At 28.8% G+C, this 20,052-nt stretch overlaps 2 protein-coding genes across 2 annotated transcripts; both read left to right on the plus strand.

The window, feature by feature from the left end:
- Positions 1 to 5,890: 5,890 nt before the first annotated feature.
- Smc1 (structural maintenance of chromosomes 1) lies at positions 5,891 to 11,643 on the plus strand. The gene is made up of 20 exons (XM_072889248.1): positions 5,891 to 6,121; positions 6,328 to 6,448; positions 6,559 to 6,658; positions 6,732 to 6,910; positions 6,976 to 7,114; positions 7,237 to 7,701; positions 7,861 to 8,289; positions 8,359 to 8,570; positions 8,699 to 8,867; positions 8,943 to 9,065; positions 9,133 to 9,264; positions 9,386 to 9,451; positions 9,533 to 9,690; positions 9,772 to 9,869; positions 9,960 to 10,264; positions 10,363 to 10,641; positions 10,731 to 10,910; positions 10,981 to 11,159; positions 11,247 to 11,424; positions 11,503 to 11,643. The coding sequence occupies exons 1-20, from the start codon at positions 6,010 to 6,012 to the stop codon at positions 11,569 to 11,571; spliced, it is 3,693 nt and encodes a 1,230-aa protein (XP_072745349.1). The 5' UTR covers positions 5,891 to 6,009; the 3' UTR covers positions 11,572 to 11,643.
- A 338-nt stretch (positions 11,644 to 11,981) lies between these two features.
- On the plus strand, positions 11,982 to 18,397 carry LOC140664264 (structural maintenance of chromosomes protein 1A-like). The gene is made up of 20 exons (XM_072889249.1): positions 11,982 to 12,609; positions 13,216 to 13,336; positions 13,409 to 13,508; positions 13,590 to 13,771; positions 13,854 to 13,992; positions 14,093 to 14,542; positions 14,670 to 15,077; positions 15,166 to 15,377; positions 15,456 to 15,618; positions 15,699 to 15,824; positions 15,886 to 16,017; positions 16,153 to 16,218; positions 16,308 to 16,462; positions 16,540 to 16,649; positions 16,736 to 17,040; positions 17,138 to 17,377; positions 17,470 to 17,649; positions 17,735 to 17,913; positions 18,057 to 18,234; positions 18,295 to 18,397. The coding sequence occupies exons 1-20, from the start codon at positions 12,498 to 12,500 to the stop codon at positions 18,358 to 18,360; spliced, it is 3,624 nt and encodes a 1,207-aa protein (XP_072745350.1). The 5' UTR covers positions 11,982 to 12,497; the 3' UTR covers positions 18,361 to 18,397.
- Positions 18,398 to 20,052: the final 1,655 nt, after the last annotated feature.

The following is a 20,052-nucleotide window of genomic DNA, read 5'->3' on the forward strand; positions in this document are numbered from 1 at the left end:
AGGAATCGTATTCGTACGTTCGCTAGGTGCATCTTTATGTTATCGTCTTATCGCTATCAAAGTTGCTATCAAATTCTTTAAAAAATTTAATTTAATTCTCTTATAAAAGGATTGAAAATCAGTACAATATTAATAGGTTCAATTTTGAATATTAAAAATGAGAAAAATATGCTAATTATATTATCATAAATGAATAATAATAACATTGATATATTTTTATTATTATTTCTACAGTATCGAAATTTGAATTTGTTGATATTATAGTAATTATTTATAATTTAGATGAGATATTTTACAAACGTAAGATTGCTTTCGCGTTATAAAATATGATAATTTTCAAAATTCTTTCTATCATCTCATAACCGATATTCAATATTATATATATCTTCATAATTCTTCCTAATTAAAATTCTGTTATTGTAAAATTCATTGCAGATTATTAGAAGTTTTCCTATTTACTTATCAAAGGATTATATTCGCACGTCTCTGTTTTTTATTATCGATTATATAAAAAATTGATTGAGAATTATAACACATTATATTGATCTGCAAATTATAATATTTTTATGAAATTAGTACTTTTAGAAACGAAAGATAAATGATACGTTATAACGATGAAAATTGCCACAAGAAATCGTATAATCGTTTCGCACCCAATATGAGACTTCATCGCTCACCGTAATCGTCGTACGGTATTACAAAGACTCCCTAATGAAACTTAGAATTAGTGACGCGATTGACTGTACCTGTACCACAGGAGGGTGATCCCGAGAGTTAAACCCCGCGACTCGGAGGAACGAAAGAGAGGTGAGGGGATTGAGACGGAGATGGTCGATGCTTTCCCAGTCAAATACGGAGGAAAAAGACAGAACGAGCGAGTGAATGAATGACTACCAATCTGTTCCATCCCTTTGTTGGAACGGCTCGTGCCGCGTGTGCAAATCTACCCCGGTTCGCCCCTCTGTTCCTTCCTCCTGATCCCCTGGTCACCCCTGCGAATCCTGCCATAGCGCACACGCCTCACACCTGAGCACAATGAGCGGCCGATTTCGTTTCTCCCTCGTTTCTACCTTCTCGTGTTTAAATACTGACATGCCGAGTCTGTACGTCCGCACGTATTTCGTATCTTTATTTCTCGATTTTCTCTCTGTTTTCCGTTTTGCGAGACTATCAGGCGCGGGTTTCGATACATATTGTATATTGTGACAGTAAAATCGTCGAGTGAAAATAGAGAGAGCAAATTCACTGAAATATTTGTAATTATTCTGACGATAAAATTTTCATAAGGACTATAATTTGTCCATCGGATTATATACTTTTTATCTTGATTCTATTGATTTGTTGGGTCTGTTTTATGAATAGTCCATTATAATTATGCAAACGTGATATATAGTTTTTAAATAAAATATATAAAATTTGTGTGTGTGTATAACTAATGTCTTTTAAATGTTTATCACTATATATCTATGAAATAGAAATTTTCTATTAAACAGATATATCTATTAAATAGAAATTTCAATACATACTTATTGTTAGAATATCTATGAAGTAGATTTATTAAAGACAGATATATTAATTTTTTTTTCTCTCTATTTTTTAACTTTCTAAATTTTTTCCTATGGATTTTATTTTTTTTAAATAATTAAATATATTAGACAATATTTTATTCTATTCTTTTAATAAGAATTTTCAATGCATTTTCATGTGCGTTGAATATAAAGTCATAATTTCTATACATTTGTGGAAATTATTACAATCCTTCGTATGAATAATAATTATGTATGTAATTTATACTGTCCAGTCTATGTTACAGAGTGATTCGAATATAAAAGAATCGGTACAGAGGATGTTGCGGCCAACGAGGAAAATAAAACGGAGCGATTTATCGCTATCAACGCGTGCAGAAACGAATAAAGATGAGGGCATGTAAGGCTGAAAATAAATATTATACTGCGCATATTCATATACATAAAATAAATATGCAATATTCCAAAGAATACGCGGTATTAATTCGTTCTCCTATATATCACAAAAAAACCTTTTTTGTTTGATCTACATATCTCTTAAAAACAAATATGGGCGAGAGAGAGAGAGAGAGAGATAGATAGATAGAGAGAGAGAGAGAGAGAGAGAGAGAGAGAGAGAGAGAGAGAGAGAGAGAGAGAAAGAGAGATTGGATAAAATAGAATAAAATTAACAATGAAATAAAATTTAGCATCAGAGCGTAACTAAAGATTTTTGTATGTACCTAAATGATTTAATCTATCAGAACGTGAAGAAATAAATCTAAATTTAACTTTATCAACTTTATCTAACAGATTAATTTTCTCAAGTTAATATAATAAAACTATTATTACATTAAATTATTTTAATTATTCTTGATTATAAAATTTCAACTTTTTCTTTTTATTCATTTCTACATTTCTCTTTCCTCTCATCTTTTTGTTTTCTGAAATAAGAAAAATTTACATGCTATTCTTTCTTCTAATGGATTAATATTAATATATTAGCTTATCTCAATGCATATTTTAGATGCTTGAATATTTTCGTACGAAATACTATATATACAGCGGTACTTTTCGCCCATACAGTCTACCATATAATCGTAGACTTATCGTCAATCTCAATTTCAGTAACGCGCTCATCTTACAATTCATAAATTTCAATATATGTGGGTCCACATATACCTGATCAAAGGCTATTTAGTTCAGTGTATATCTTAACAGTTCGTAGGTGTGCACGAATGATGATCGTTAACGAACATGCGGGCACCGCGGTGGGAATTCCACTCAATTTAAGTGTAATTGTTTAATTGAGGATCTCGCCGAGGCGCTTGCCGCATAAATTGGTCGTTTACGGTTCCGTTTTTTCTCATCGCACATTTTCGAGAGCTTTACTACAGCATAACACAAAAATTACGGTAGAAATCATTTTTTTCGCAATTTTTTACTTATTTTTTATTTTAATTATAATAAAAAGTATATTAATGAAATATTGATAATTAATCAACTTTCTAACTTTCTAATTATCTATATATATATGTATGGATATATTTTATTTTCATCAAAAAATATATATAAATATAATGAAAGATTAATTTCTATATTCTAATATAGTGATATGTATAAAAGTATATCTGTGATAGGTATTGTCAGATGTACTCTATTATGCATATGTTTAGTGTTTTGTGATATAAAAAATCTAAAAACAAAAAAATGGATTGTTAATATCTGTTAACTTAAAAATAAACTGTTAATCTGTTAAACTGTGATAAATATATTTATATTGACATAACTGATACAAAGTAAAAAGTTATGATACATTTTATCTGTAATATGTCTTGTCTACTATTGTATAACAGATATAATTTTATGAAATAACTTCTAGATATCATCTTTTTATATCTGAATACAAGTATCGCGCAGAAAAAGATACGGAAGAAGAGACATTGCGATAAGACGGAAACGGCACGAGCGAAATCTCCACGAGCGTGGAAAAACGATACAATATATATTTTAGGAGGAGAGATCGTTTCCACGATCGTTACTGGAAGGATATAGCGACGGGGATGAAAATCATGCCACGTGGCCCGCGGGTACTTCAGGAAGAACAAGGGGAGAACTTGGACTAGTATTACCGGCCCCGGCCCTGGCGAACGTGAGTTACCTTTACTGCGTTTACTATTCTCCATTGTGCATGACTACGATACGGGACCGTGTAGGGGAGGCTGCGAGAGAGATCGCATGAGTCATACGGAGGCGAACTTCGTTCACATTGGCGTAACATGTACGTCTTTCCGAAGGGTAAGTCCTATGCTCCGAGATATATCACAACTTGTTTTTTCCTCATCGATTAATATTGTTCCGTTTGTTCCCAGCACGCATTTAGTACATTTAGTATGCAAAATAATCCATTAAATTAATATATGGTTTTTTTATTACGAATTGATAGTTGTCTTAATTAAATATGTATAAGATGTGTTTATCGCATCCGGTGAAAAGAAGTATTAAGATTAAAAAGAGAGACTAAAAACAATATTAAAGACTCTTAAGTTACGTAAAATATATATAATAAAAATGATAAGAACAATATTTAAAGAAATATATTTTAAAAATAAAATAAAATTTAACAACATAATTTTATTATATATATATATATATAGATTAATATTATTTTATTAATTAGATATTTTTTATCGAAAAGTAGCAAATAAAAATTTCTTGTTTTCATCTTCTTTAAAAGTATAATCTTTTTTATAATTAATTTAACATAAATAATATTTTTCTATCTTTATCTATATCCATCTATCTTTCTCTCTTTCTTTCTTTCAGCATTTATTAAAGCGCAATTTTTTGCGTGAAGGAATAATAAAAAAAATAGTAAAATGTTTTAATTAACTAAGAAAATTATTCCCAGACAATAATCTAACATGAAAAAATATAACTTGAATATATTCCAGATCAAATAGTTAAGTGCATCAATTAATCAACTGCAAATTAGCCAAGACAACTGTAGACGAAAATCATGAAAAAGATCTGCAGTTAGATAAAATACATTTATATAAATACACGAAAATGATTTCTAATTTTATTCGTGAGGATTTGTGATATATTCTCTAATGACTCGGAATGACAGCAATCTCGAAATCATCCATCTCCACGAATAATCGTGGAAAAGAATTCCTCGCGACACGTTGCGTACCTACGTCATTGTGCCGGTCAATGCATCAATCCAGTCTGCATCTGTATGTATTTACGCTTGGGTGGGATGGAGAGAGGGGGGGCGGGCAGGGGGGAAACCCCTATGTGACATCATCCCCCACGCGGGCGCGCGCCCGCTTCGTTTCGCTGGCTGACTTCTGTCGCCTAACTCCAAAACACCCCTGGACCCTGCCACCTCCCTTTACCTTTAATCTTTATCAATCCATCCAGCCGAGTCGACGAATCGAACGCACGAACATGCACGAGACAGGACGCACGAGATGCGGACGCCACCGCGCATTATTCACGGCCGATAGCGCCTTCCTCCCCTTCTCCCCCTTCGCCGCTTGATCCGTCCATCTCTTTCACCAAGTTTCACCCTCTCTTCATTCTCATTTTCTTTCGTATGTACCCTTCGTAGTCTCGTACCCTAAACAGTTCGACGAATCGTTAATTGTGAGACAGAAATATCAGTTTTTTCTTATTTCCCCTCCCCTCCTCTCGTATAAATCTATATTTTCTTTATTAAGAACCTTATAATATGTTAATTAGCAATATTAATTAAATGATTATTAAGCGTTTTTGAACTTTTTCTAAATAGATATTTTTCATTACTATTCTCGTAATTGTTTTTTAATAAGTGTTTATATTCTTTATTATTTTATTATATATTAATGCTTTGTTATTTAATAGAGTAATTATATCATCAATTTTGTGCTACATACATATCACATTCCTTTTATATAAACGCATATCATATACGTTCCTAATAAAACGAGTTCGTCGAAAATTTAGTTTGAATTAAAACTAGTTTATTTTATGTGTGTGTATTATAAATGTCTATTATATATTTATACATGTATAAAATATTTTTATCCATATATTATACACTTACCATCTAAAGAGACACAAAGCTTCTTTTTCCTTCAATTCGTGCGTTTTCTTCTATATAATTATTACGTTAATATTTGATTTGTTAATACGTTAACCGTTGGACTGAAACTAATTGCTGTTGCAAGAATTTCGAAAGAAATAAAAATTTTTCTATAATAGGGCTGATTCATATGTGTGCAATATTACAATAGATGTAAATCATTCCTAAAGTTTTAGACGACCATTTTCGAGGAGTTATCTATAGATGGCAGTGTCATCGCGGTTTCATGTTTCCAACTGAACTTTCCGTTCTTCTCATTTTCGCCCATTGTTAAAAGGAAACAGTTAAACGGTGATGTTCGCTTGTGTTGGAAATTTTGTGGCGCCAATTACGCTATTTTCTGATTTTATGCAATTTATTTAATTATTTTCAAAGATGCCGGCGTTTTTAAAGCACATCGAAGTCGAGAACTTTAAATCTTACAAAGGAAAGCTCATTATCGGCCCGCTGAAGTCCTTTACGGCAGTTGTTGGCCCCAATGGATCCGGTAGGTTATCAGTCTGTATATCAACAATGGGCGCGTTCAGCAAATGTAACAGTTGTGGAATTATTAAACAATAATTGTCCAAATTTTCCCAAATCCTATAATGGTTGCATTCGTTAAAATCATATAATGTTTTATTCTACAATGATGCGTGAATTTTGGATAAGCTTTACATGTATTGTAACGCATTCTTATTGCATGTCATACAGGAAAATCTAACTTTATGGATGCTATAAGTTTTGTTATGGGCGAGAAAACCAGCAGCTTGCGAGTTAAGAGATTCAGCGAACTAATTCATGGTGCATCTATTGGAATGCCAGTGGCGCGAAGGTATAATTTTAGATACGCTATAATAATTTAAAGATACATGGATTTATATTAATCTAAACATTTATTTGTATTATATTTATAAAAATCTATAAATTTCTTGTTAAACGTAGTGCCTCAGTGACAGCAGTATTTGAATTGGAAGATGGAACTGAGAAAAGCTTTATGCGTTCTGTGCAAGGTTCTTCTTCTGAACACAGAATAAATAATACTGTAAGTTTTATTTTTGGATATCCTACCTAATTAAATACATAATTAAATATTTTAAAAATATTTTTTGTCACAGATTGTCAGCAGTCAAGGATATCTTAGCGAATTGGAGCAGCTTGGTATTAATGTCAAAGCAAAGAATTTTCTAGTATTCCAAGGTGCAGTTGAGTCCATAGCTATGAAAAATCCAAAGGAACGCACTGCTTTGTTTGAAGAAATCAGTAATTCTGGTGCATTAAAAGCAGAATATGAAAGGTAAGTTTTCAAATGTTGTTACACAAAATTAAATCTGATGATTGTAATTAATAAAAAAATTTTAGATTAAGAACAGAAATGTTGAAAGCTGAAGAAGAAACTCAATTTTCATATCAGAAAAAGAAAGGAATTGCTGCTGAAAGAAAAGAAGCAAAGTTGGAAAAAGAGGAGGCTGAAAAATATCAACGTCTTAAGGAAGAATATGTACGTTTTTTTTAATTTTTATGCAATATTTAATATATTCATAATAAGAGGAAATTATAAAATTATATATTCTCTTTATATATTTACATAATTAACAATAAAAATTTATCTTTTGTTTTTAGGTGGAAAAACAAGTAGAGTTACAACTATTTCGATTATTTCATAATGAGAAGAGCACTGAAAATTTTGAAGTTTCTCAAAAGAAGAAACAACACGAAATTGAGAAAATTGAGAAAAAGAAGGAGAAAGCTGAAGAATTGCTAAAAGAAAAGAAAAAGGATGCTGGTAAACTGGGGAGAGAGCTCGCTAAGATAGAACAAGATATCAGAGAGGTGGAAGTGGAAATTACGAAAAAAAGGCCAACTTTTATCAAAGCCAAGGAACGTGTTGCACATATGCAAAAGAAGGTGGAATCTGCGCGTAAATCTTTGGCTCAAGCGCGCATTGCAGATGAGGCTCATAAGAAGGATATACACGAACTGCAAGAGGAATTGCGACAAGTAGAAGAAGCTAAAGCCGCTTACGAAGCGAGTATAGCAGGACAATCGCAATTGCAAGGAAGAGATGTGCAATTGGAAGATGAACAGGTATATAATATGAATTGCACAATTTTTGTATAATATTTCAAGTTTTGAAACATAATTTATACATTTATAATATTAATAGTATATTTTTTCTAAACTTATGTATATATAATCAAGTTTACATGACAATGTAAATTTAATTAACTAATAAAATAATTTAAGGTGCAAGAATATAATCGCTTAAAAGAAGAAGCTGGTAAACAATCTGCAAGATATCTTCAACTTCTTGATTCAATCAATCGTGAACAAAAATCAGATCAAGATAGACTCGACAACGAAGGCAGGAAGAAGACAGAGATAGAGAACAAGCATAAACAGAAGGGCCATATGCGAGACGAGGCTCTCAAACGAGTAGAGAAGTTGGAGGAGCATATAAGAACGTCGGAGGCTGCGTTAGAAGACCAGAAGAAACTTAGAGCTGATTTACAATCTGACGTAGGCACATCGAAAGATAAGATCCAAAATTTACAACGGGAGTTGGAAAGTATCTCGGAGCAACTTGGTGATGCTAAAGTTGATAAACATGAAGTATCGAGAACCAAGAAAAAGACGGAAATTGTGGAGAATTTTAAACGTCTATTTCCAGGAGTGGTGCGTTATCTCGCTTCTCAATATTTGTAAGTGGAAACAAAAGCATTCACATTTTTCTTTGTTTTCCAGTATGATCGCATGTATAACATGTGCGAACCAATACATAAACGATATAATGTTGCAATTACGAAAGTACTTGGCAAGTACATGGAGGCCATTGTAGTAGACACCGAGAAAACGGCCAGACAATGTATCCAGTATTTGAAAGAGCAGTATCTTGAACCAGAAACGTTTCTTCCGCTTGATTATATCCAAGCTAAGCCACTAAAAGAACGTCTTCGGTAAATAATTTAAAGAAATCTTTATTACATGTATAGAGCTTTACAACATCAAAAATAATTCAAAAATACTATTTTTCTATTTAGTTATTTTATATGAATCTTGCAACGACAATTATATTATTTTACAGTAATATACAAGAACCCAAAAATGTGAAACTTCTGTATGATGTATTGCATTTTTCTCCAAAAGATATTGATAGAGCAGTTCTCTTTGCGACTAACAATGCTCTTGTATGTGAGACCCCAGAAGATGCAAATAAAGTAGCGTACGAGATGGACAAGAAAACTAGATACGATGTAAATATATAAATAATTTTTGCTTGTAATAATAATAATGTAAAAAACACATTATATGTAATGAAATATTTATAGTGCGTCGCATTAGACGGTACGTTTTATCAAAAAGCGGGAATAATATCTGGTGGCAGTTTGGATCTTGCGAAGAAAGCGAAGAGATGGGATGAAAAACAAATGTCTCAGTTAAAGGCGCAGAAGGTAATGTAATTCAAAAAAATTTTTTTTTTATGTTATAGAGATACAAATTTCTGATTTTAATTTACAGGAAAAATTAACGGAAGAACTCAGAGAATCTTTAAAAAAATCACGCAAAGAATCTGAATTAAATACAGTTGAATCTCAAATACGTGGTTTAGAGACTCGTCTAAAATACAACAAAAGTGATTTATCTGCAACAGTAAGTATTACACATTGTATTGTTTATAAAAAGTATACTTATTTAAAAATTTATTGATAAAAATTTAAAAATACATTATTGTATATTAAAATTAAAAAATATATTGAAATTTTTATTGTAGCAAAAACAAATTACGGATCTTGAAGTGGAGTTAGATGGTCTACAAAACGAATTAAACATGTTTGGTGTAAGTTATGACATACATGTATATATAATTGCATATTTAAAATAAAAATATTTCAATATTTTTTTAATCTCTTATATGTAGCCTGCAATAGCTGCTATTGAGAAGACCATGGCTGAAAGGGATCAAGAAATACAAAATATTAAAGAAAAAATGAACAATGTTGAAGATGATGTGTTTGCTAGTTTTTGTGAACAAATAGGAGTTTCAAATATCCGTCAATATGAAGAAAGGGAATTGAGGTATAATAAAATATAAAAATATATTGTTGAAGAATTATATTAGTTTACATTTATATACTAAGATCAAATATATTACTTCAGATCACAACAAGAAAGAGCAAAGAAGCGATTGGAGTTTGACAATCAATGTAATCGTATCTATAATCAATTAGATTTTGAGAAGCAACGCGATACAGAAAGTATGTATTATACAAATATTTTTTATAAAATTTTATATCACATAATTACATTATTAGTTTTTATATTACTTAACATTATTCATAATACAGGCAATGTTTTGCGATGGGAGCGGGCGGTTCAAGATGCAGAAGATAAGCTTGAATCCGCAAAGCAAACAGAGCTTAATCAAAAAGCGGAGATCGATCATGACGAGCAGCAAATGGAGCAGCTGAAATCATCTCGTAACGCTAAAAAAATGGAGGTCGATCAGAAAGAAGATGAAATCGGTAAAGCCAGACGTGAAGTAGGATCAATCGCAAAGGATATTCAGGCAGCTCAGAAGCAACTTAATGCCATCGAGACGAAAATTGAACAGAAAAAAGCCGAACGACATGCGATCTTGATGCAATGCAAGGTTTGTCGAATGATATGATATAATTATTTTACTGTACATTACAATATAGACTATATTATTTTAAATTACTAAATATGTACTTTTAACAATATATTCAGATGGAAGACATTGCAATACCTATGTTACATGGAAATATGGAAGATATAGCAGGTGAAACAAGCACGACAAATGGTAATGAAACAAATACTGATACGTCGTCAATTAATACACAGCAACAATATGAACGTGAAAGGAGGATTACTATAGATTATGCACTTTTGCCGGAAAATTTGAAAGATATTGAAGAGGAAGATATCAAAAAGACAACTGATAAGTTAACGAAAATAATCAATGATTTGCAAAATACAATACAGCGTATACAAGCTCCAAATATGAAGGTTTGTAAAAAATAATATATTGAATCATGACATCAATAAATATAAAAAATTAAAAAATATAGAAATATTCCTTTTTTCCTCTCTTATAGGCAATTCAAAAATTATACTTGGCGAAGGAAAAGCTACAAGAAACTAATGAAGAGTTTGAACAATCTCGCAAGAAGGCAAAGAAAGCAAAGACACAATTCGAGAAAATAAAAAAAGAACGACATGATAGATTCATGGCATGTTTCGAACATGTAGCGAACGAGATTGATCCTATTTATAAGGTTTGTGAATTAATAAATTTATATAAAAGTATTTATATGTACTTTTGCACATTTATAATGATTGTTTCAGAGTCTAGCAAAGAATCAATCTGCACAGGCATTCCTTGGACCAGAAAATCCTGAAGAGCCTTACTTGGATGGTATTAATTATAATTGCGTAGCTCCAGGCAAACGTTTTCAACCTATGTCTAATTTATCTGGTGGAGAAAAAACAGTAGCGGCATTAGCTCTATTATTTGCAATTCACAGGTAATATATATATTGAATGTACAAAAACAAATTAATGGTACAGTTCGAACAAATAGTTAATATTTATTCTTGATTGTCTATATTCAGCTTCCAGCCTGCGCCATTTTTCGTCTTGGATGAAATCGATGCAGCCCTCGATAATACTAACATAGGAAAAGTGGCAAGTTACATTCGTGACAAAACGACTTCACTGCAGACGATCGTTATATCATTGAAAGAGGAATTTTATTCGCACGCAGATGCGCTTATTGGAATTTGTCCAGATGTGAGTAAATTATTCGATTACGTGAGTCGTATTACATATATTTTTGTCTACAGTTGACACAAGATTCTTGCATTTCAGGTAGGCGAATGTTTGGAAAGCAAAGTATTAACGCTCGATTTAACTACACATCCTACACATATTAATTAACTCATAAACAATTATTAATTTAAGAAAAATTGTTGTATTTTTCTTATATCTTTTGCAATGGATAATCTTTAATTATGTTTTGGAAAAAGAATTAATATACACGAAATGCTTATTACATTATTTAATTTCTAGATTTATTTTATGTTCTGGATATTGTTTTAAGATCACTACAAGACTTAGAGAGTATCATACTTTTTAAATTAAATAATATATCTATTTCTAAATATAAATCAGAATAAGAGTGAGAGTAATTGCAAATGTGAGAGTTATAAGTTATAATGTGATTAATGTAAATAATTTTTAAAATTTGACTGTAATAAAATCTTGAGAAGTTCTAAATTTGCAACCAAACTTTATTTCAACTAGATGAGTATTCTTGAATGCACAATCAATCATGTTTTATAGTAAGTAATAAGAAAGTAATTTTGTTAAAGTAATTTTAAAGTAATAGTGTTAATTGTTAATTTTAATAATATGTTGTAATATAACATTTGTTTATAATACATATACGTGCTCGTATGTGTATGTGTGTACGCGTCTGCATGCACGTGTGCGTCTTATGTATAAAATTTTATTACATAAGTCTTATGCAGAATCGAAACTAAATAAGCGAGTGCAAGTAAATTACAACAAATGAATATCAACAAGTGTAAATAAAGCCATAAATTATTTATTTTTCAAATGTTTTTTTTAGATAATTTTTTAGACAATTTTTATAAAATTTGTATATTGTTTCAAATTGATCACTATTTTAAATTTAAATAATGGCGCAATAATTGTCTTAGTAAATATGCAACTTCATTTCGTTGATTGTTTGACAAGCAATCAGAATAAGTCTTTCTTGTTCAATTAAATAATTCGAATTTAGACGTTAGCCGTTAGAAGGTTTGCGACCGTCATCCACTGTGCTCTTCCTAGTTGATAAAATGCCGGTCTCTTTAAAAGCTATTACGCTTTGCAATTTTAAGTCGTTTAAAGACAAGATAGTAATCGATAACATCCATCCTTTTACGGCTATTATTGGTCCAAATGGATCCGGTAAGATTTTTCACGATACTCTACAACTTTTTTTTTTATTTGATCGAGAAGAATATTACTTCTCTATGTCTTTTTAATCCTTTTCCCTTATTTTTTTCATTTCTACAAGATAAATAAAATTAATACAATCTAAATCTAATTAAAATCTTTGAAATAAATTTAAGTTTAAAATTTTTTTCTTATTTATTATCTCTGCGTTCGAATTTCACTGCCAGTACTAAGAAATGTATAGTATATGTAACGTAAACTATAGATTTTTAGTACTGGCAGTTTACTGGCAGTAAAATTCAAACGCAGAGTATATACATACATATATATATATATATATATATATATATATATATATATATATATATACAGGGTGTCCTAAAATTTCTAAATTTCCTTACAAGGGCGGTTTTTCTAACCAAGTGATAATTTAATGCTTGTAATTCGAAAATTATTGATACATTAACATTTTCATTGAGAGAAAATTGTATCCAAATTAGCTAAAGAATCCAGCCTTAAAAAGAAGTTTTATAGGATACCCTATATATATTTTTTTTCTTCTGTTATTTTTATATTTTAATCAAAATGTATAAATATTTTATATATTATATATTTTAGGAAAATCAAATATTATGGATGCTATAAGTTTTGTATTAGGAGAGAAATTAAGTGCTTTACGTGTTAAACATCTCAATGAACTTGTACATGGATATTTTGTTGGAAAGCCAACAGTAGAATGGTATCAAAGATGATTTTTTTTATATTTTAATTTATTTTTTGTAATGTTTAATGTTTAATGTGTATGTTACAGTGCTTATGTAACAATAGTTTTAATGGATGATGAAAACCAAGAAAAAAGTTATACAAGAAAAATACAAGGAAAAGACAGTCAGTACAAAATAGATGACAAGGTAGAACTGTTTTTTTACAATTTTTAAAAATTATTTTTATCTTAATATATTAATTATTTTATAATTGATCTTATTACATAGATTGTTACTAGAGATTTTTATATGACTAAATTGAAAGAATTTGGTTTGGACATAAAAGCAGGAAACTTTTTAATGCCTCAGAGCTACATTCAATATTTTCCAACAATAAACATGTCAAAAGAACTAACTACAATGTTTGAAGAAATTAGTGGTTCCAATGCGTTCAAAAGAGAGTATGAGAGGTATACATTTTTATCTTAATAAATTATACAAATTGTAAGTTTGACAAAAATTTATTAGACTTTATATAATTTATTATTACAGTTTACAATTAGAAGTCTTGAAAATAAATCAGGAGGTACGTTTTGCACATGAAACAAAAAAAGAGCAATTGAGAAGAAAGAAATTTACTATGATTGAAAAGAGAGAAGCAGAAAAATATTTACAATTACAAAAACAATATGTACGTTTCATCTATTTTTTAATCTACTTAAGATCATATAATGATCTTTTTGTTTGTATATTTTTTCATTTAGTTGTAAAATAATTTTTAAACGTTACAGATGGAAGAAAAATTAAAATTTCAATTACTTCAATTGATGTTCATAAAGAAAGAAATTGAATCCTTACAAAATGACCAGAAAAAAATTGAACTTAAAATTGATGAACAGTTGCAGCGTAAGAAAACCGAAATAACTTTATTAAAACGTACTCAATTAAAAGTTAAACCATTACTTGATTCATTGAATGAAGCCGAAGAAAACATGTTAGAACTTGAAGATAATATTCGAGAAAAGAAGATGGAACATATTAATATTGAGAATCATATTGTAAATTTGCAAAAAAAACGTGACTGCGCTCGTATATCTCTGAATAGTGCAAATAATGCGTATAATATTCATAAAAAGGCTGTCCACGAATTAAAAAACGAGTTAAAAATAATAAGCAAAAAATTAACAGAGTTAAGAACAGCATCACCGATAGATGACATTGTAGAGTTCCACAATTCGCAGGTATTATGTTATTACAAATATAAAATATTTGAGATGATTGATTATTTTATTTGAAATATTTTCGAAGAAGGATCTTTTTTTTATTTACTATATTATAAACTTCTGATATAAAAACAATTTATTTAAGGTTAATCGTTACATGATTTTAAAGACTGAAGTTGAGAATCAAGCAAAAGGTTCTATAAACCGTATAAATGATTTGATGCATAATCAACAAACTGATCAGTATAAATTAGATAATGAAAATCGGCGTAAAGAGGAGTTGCAAAACAAAGTAAAATTTGAAACATTAGGAAAAGAACAACTGGAAATAAAAGTTCAAAAACTAAATGAACTCTTTAAATCAAGATTAGTGGAAAGGCAAGAGATAGAAAAGGCAATTTCAGAAACACAAAAGAAATCTTTAAAATTAGAAAACGATTTTGTAAAGATTTCAGAGAAACTTGCTGAAGCTAAAATAAACAATGATATTATTGCACAACAGGAGAAAAAAGCTAAAACAATTCAATATTTAAAAATAAGTTTTCCTGGCGTGGTATTATTCTTATCAATCCAAGTTTAGAATTATTATGATATTTATTATTGTTTAAAGAAAGTTAGTCATTATGTATTTTATTTTTTAGCATGATCGTTTATTTAATCTTTGCAAGCCTATTCATTCTCGTTATAATGTTGCGGTAACTAAAGTTTTTGGTAGAAATGTGGACGCCATTGTCGTTGATACTGAACGTACAGCAAAGCAATGTATTGCTGTTTTAAAAGAACACAAAATAGGCATTGAAACATTTTTACCGCTTGACTCAATAAGAGCAAAACCTATAAGTGATAGATTACGGTAAATCAATAAGAAATAAAAGATATTTTTTATTAATATATATATGTAATGATAATATAATGTAATATTATTTTATAGCGTTAAACTACAACAGACAAATTGTAAATTATTATATGACGTATTGAAGGTATCATCACTGATAATAGACAAAGCAGTTTTATATGTTGTTAAAAACACTGTAGTTTGTGAGACTGCTGAAGCTGCAAGAAACATGGCATTTGAAAGTGACGGCAATTATGACGTAATAATAATTATGCTTGAAATATTAAATATTGTACTCTATTGCGTATTAATATACATCTATATAATATTATATTTCAGTGCGTTTCATTAGATGGATGTTTCTTTCATAGAAGTGGTACTATATCTGGAGGGTTGACCACTCTTACTGTAAAAGCACAACAATGGGAAAATAAAGAATCTTTATATTTATTGAAAGAACAAAAGGTTGTATTTTTACAGAAATTGTATAGGAAATTGTTATTTAGTATTATATACATGATTTTAGGTGCAATTAAAGCAAGAATTAAAAAATTTGCCTAATATTTCTCGTATGCAATTTGATTTTGATATACTTAATAAAGATATAAGTCAACTTACTACTAAAAATGAAGTTATTGAAAAATATGTAAAAGACATTGTAAGTAATTTTGTGTGCGTTTGCATTTTTTACATGTTTCTGTAAGATACAGAAAAATAATTTATATCATATAGTTTTTAATAGATATCTTATTCAATTAATATGTGTAATAATATAAAGTTTATACTTTTATAGACAGAAGAAATTAAGATTTATGATACAAAATTAACCGATCTTCATAAAGAGCTAAGTGTACAAGATGTATGTATATTTTACATATATAATATATTAAATTTTTTGTTATGAACTCTACATAATAGAGAAATATATTATTCACATATAATTTTTAGACTGCAATATCGATAATTCAAAATAAGATGCAGAAGAGAAATGAGAACATTAAAATCATAGAGAATAATATTAATGAAATTAAAAACCAAATTTTCGTTGATTTTTGTAAAGAAGTTAATGTGCCGGATATTACTTATTATGAGAAGAATTTATGGTATGTTTAATCTTTAAATTTTATATGTGTGTATACATAAAAGAATTTATATTCATATATTAACATTTATTTTTTAGCACATATAAAGAGTGGTTAACCAAGCAAATGGAAAATGTAAACCGAAGAAATTATATTAACAATCAATTGCAGTTTGAAAATGAATTCAATAGAGACGCTGAATTTGAAGGTAAATTTGTAAATTATATTTATTAATGTATTGTTTTTAATCATCACTGTTTTTTTTACATGATATATTAAATTTTACATGAATAGAGAAAATTTTGAGGTGGGAGTGTGCTATAGAGCAAGCTGATGCAGAATATAATAAGGCATACAAACAAGAACGAGATATAAGAACTGATATTGAGCAGAAAGAAACCAGAATGTCGGAGTTAAAGAACGATTATAAAACCAAAGAAAAATATTTAGAGAATATAAAAAAAGAATTGATCCAATGCACATCACGAATTGGCGTTATCTCAAAATTATATTTAGAGAATCAGAAGGCATACATGAATGTGCGGAGTAAAATAGAACAGGAAAAAGCAAAATGTGAAACTATATTTAAAGAATGCAAAGTTAGTGAATTTCTAAAAGAGATATTTACTTTAAAAGATTTGTAAATGTTAAATATTGACTTGATCAGTACTTTTAACAATACAATTATTTTCACAGCTGGAAGACATTACTATTCCAATGTTGTCAGACACTTCGCATAGAGATGTAACCAGTTCGAGCTCAAATTTAAGTTTAGAGTCATCAAATGTTTGGGAAGTAATAATGAATATTGATTTCTCACAAATTTCTAAACATATCCATAATGGTACAAATGTGCGAAATATTATTGAACGATCTAAGATAAAACTTGTAGAAATCCAAGATGAACTTAAGACTTTAAAAAAACCTAATCTTAAGGTATAAAATCTCTGCATATATATATTTATATATTTGATATGATTTTAAGAATCAATCTCATTTGATAATGTAATGAATTTGATAATGTACAGGCTCATAGAAATATCGATTTGATAATACATCAGATAAAAGAGATAAATAAGAAATATCAAGAGTTCCGCATAAAATCTAATAATATAGGCAAAGAATTCGAGATAGTAAAAGCAAAAAGACACAAATTGTTTACGGATTGTGTGGAACACATTGCTGCAAAAATAGATTCTACGTACAAAGTCAGTATTTATAATTACGCTTCTCACACATGATTCAATTTGTTAAATGTTTTCATATATATCATAAATATTATTTATTTTCTAGAATTTGACTAATGACACATCGGCTCAAGCATTCATTATATTAGAAAATCCCGAGGAACCGTACAAAAGCGGTATACATTACAGCTGCATACCGTCATCTAAACGCATTCAGCCATTACAATATTTATCTGATGGGGAAAAATCAATCGCTAATTTGGCGCTGTTATTTGCAATTCTATGGTATAACTTAATTTTATATTAATAGAATATTACTTTCAACGCGATATAGATAACATCTGAAAGTCAAGTGCTACTTCCAAAAAAGTATAATTATACAAATACTTTTTTAAAAAAAGTAATTATAAATACTTTTTTATTTACAGTTATAAACCAACACCATTTTTTATTATGGATGAAGGTGATGCGCCATTAGATAATGCAAATATTAACAACCTTGTTCGTTTCATTCGATCTCAAATGAATAATATGCAAATTATCACGATAACTTTAAACAAACATCTGTCTTCTCGTGCCGACATAATTATAGGAGTTACCACTAAGGTAAGTTGACAATTCATGTTATTTTTACTTTACAATTGTTTATTTTATTGTTAATTTTAGCCTAAGACGGCGTGCACTGAAAGCAAGATATTTACTCTGCCAATCAGAGAAATATTAAATAAATAAAAAATTAAAGATAATTTTTTGGTATATGTAATTTTTGCAGAACACATTTTCGTTTAAATTATCATATGTATTACTGTAAATGTGTGCATTATTATAATATATATATACATTATTTTATTTATTATTCTTTTATATTCATTGAAATGCTAATGCATATATATTTGGTATCATATTATCAAATTAACGCAATACTTTTTTTTATTATTTTAATCTAACTAATAATATTATTATTAATTAGCTATTAAAAAGAGAGAACATATTTTATTAATCAATAAATCTCTCAATCTCTTTTAACAATTTTAATTAAATATAGAGATTTTATAAATAAAACATCGACCCGTTTTAAACAAATCTCTGTATTTAAGGTATAATATAATGTACAAGTATCATAAATTATTTAAACAAGCCAAGTTTAATTTATTTATGTATTATCTATTTTTGATATATGAAATCTATATATGATATTAATTCTATATAATCTATGTATGACAATAATTTGTTAGGTTAATTCGTTAACTCGTTAAGTACAATGTTTTGAAAAATTTTATTAAATTTAATTTGTATTTCATAAAAATTAAATAATAAATGTAACAAGCATAACACACATATGTATGTATTGTAATGTATCTTTCTAAAATACCTTTTGTAACAACATATATATGTGTCTGAAGAATTATTACAATTATTTAGAGTAAATTATAATATTATTTAGAGTACTTACTGCTATGGCGTTATGCTTGCATTAATGCAATACAAACGTATTTAAATCTATAGACCCATCAGTGTGCATATATGACATGTTCACTTTAATTGTAACGATCAAAGACGAAAGTGATAATGTAGATGCACCATGATTAAAATATTAGATTGATTGAAACACGCTGATGCACTTATTCAGTGAAATTAATATATATTAATTGTACTAATTATTTTTTTAATAATTATTTTAATAAATATAATTAATTAGATTAGTTTAAGTGTGCATCTACATATTTTGAGGTAAAATCGGTATATTTTTGAAATATATTGAGAAAGAACAGTTTTGCTTATCAAAAAATTTAAAAAGATTTTTAGTAAAACATATGACAACAATATGACAAAATAATTTTTTTATGAAATATAAACCATTATTAAATTATTATATTTTATATTATTAGCATATATACTATGTATACTTTATATTATTGGTATATATATTAGAATACATGGGTTACTTTATTGTTCAGATTTTCACTTAAAGGATTCAACGTATATAGGTGCTGACATTTTGTGAATTAAAAAAATATGAATACAAATGTACTATAATTATTTTAATCGTTTTTCTAGATCAAATTGTTCGATACAGAAGAAAAGAAAAATTCAGAGTCATTGAGTGTGTATAATATATACTATGTCAAAATATATTATAAAATCATATTAAGATGCATATTATGTATATAAGATTTTCAATTGGATGTCAATGTAAATTCTGCGTCGAAAGTGTGCCAATTGTATTGTCCTGGTTGCTTGCATTAAACATAGTAGCAATTCTGATTTATAGCTGCTAGTAACGAATGAAGGCGGCGCGGGTCAACGCAGTCTATTGCAGCTAGCGCCTTGTAAAGTAAGACACACTCGGAGAATGCGGCCAAAATAATGATTGTCGTCTAATAAACTTATTAAGGAAACAGCCGCGTCTCAGTATCGAGTTCT

Source organism: Anoplolepis gracilipes, chromosome 3 (genome assembly GCF_047496725.1).
Source record: "Anoplolepis gracilipes chromosome 3, ASM4749672v1, whole genome shotgun sequence".
Taxonomy (NCBI): Eukaryota; Metazoa; Arthropoda; class Insecta; order Hymenoptera; family Formicidae; genus Anoplolepis; species Anoplolepis gracilipes.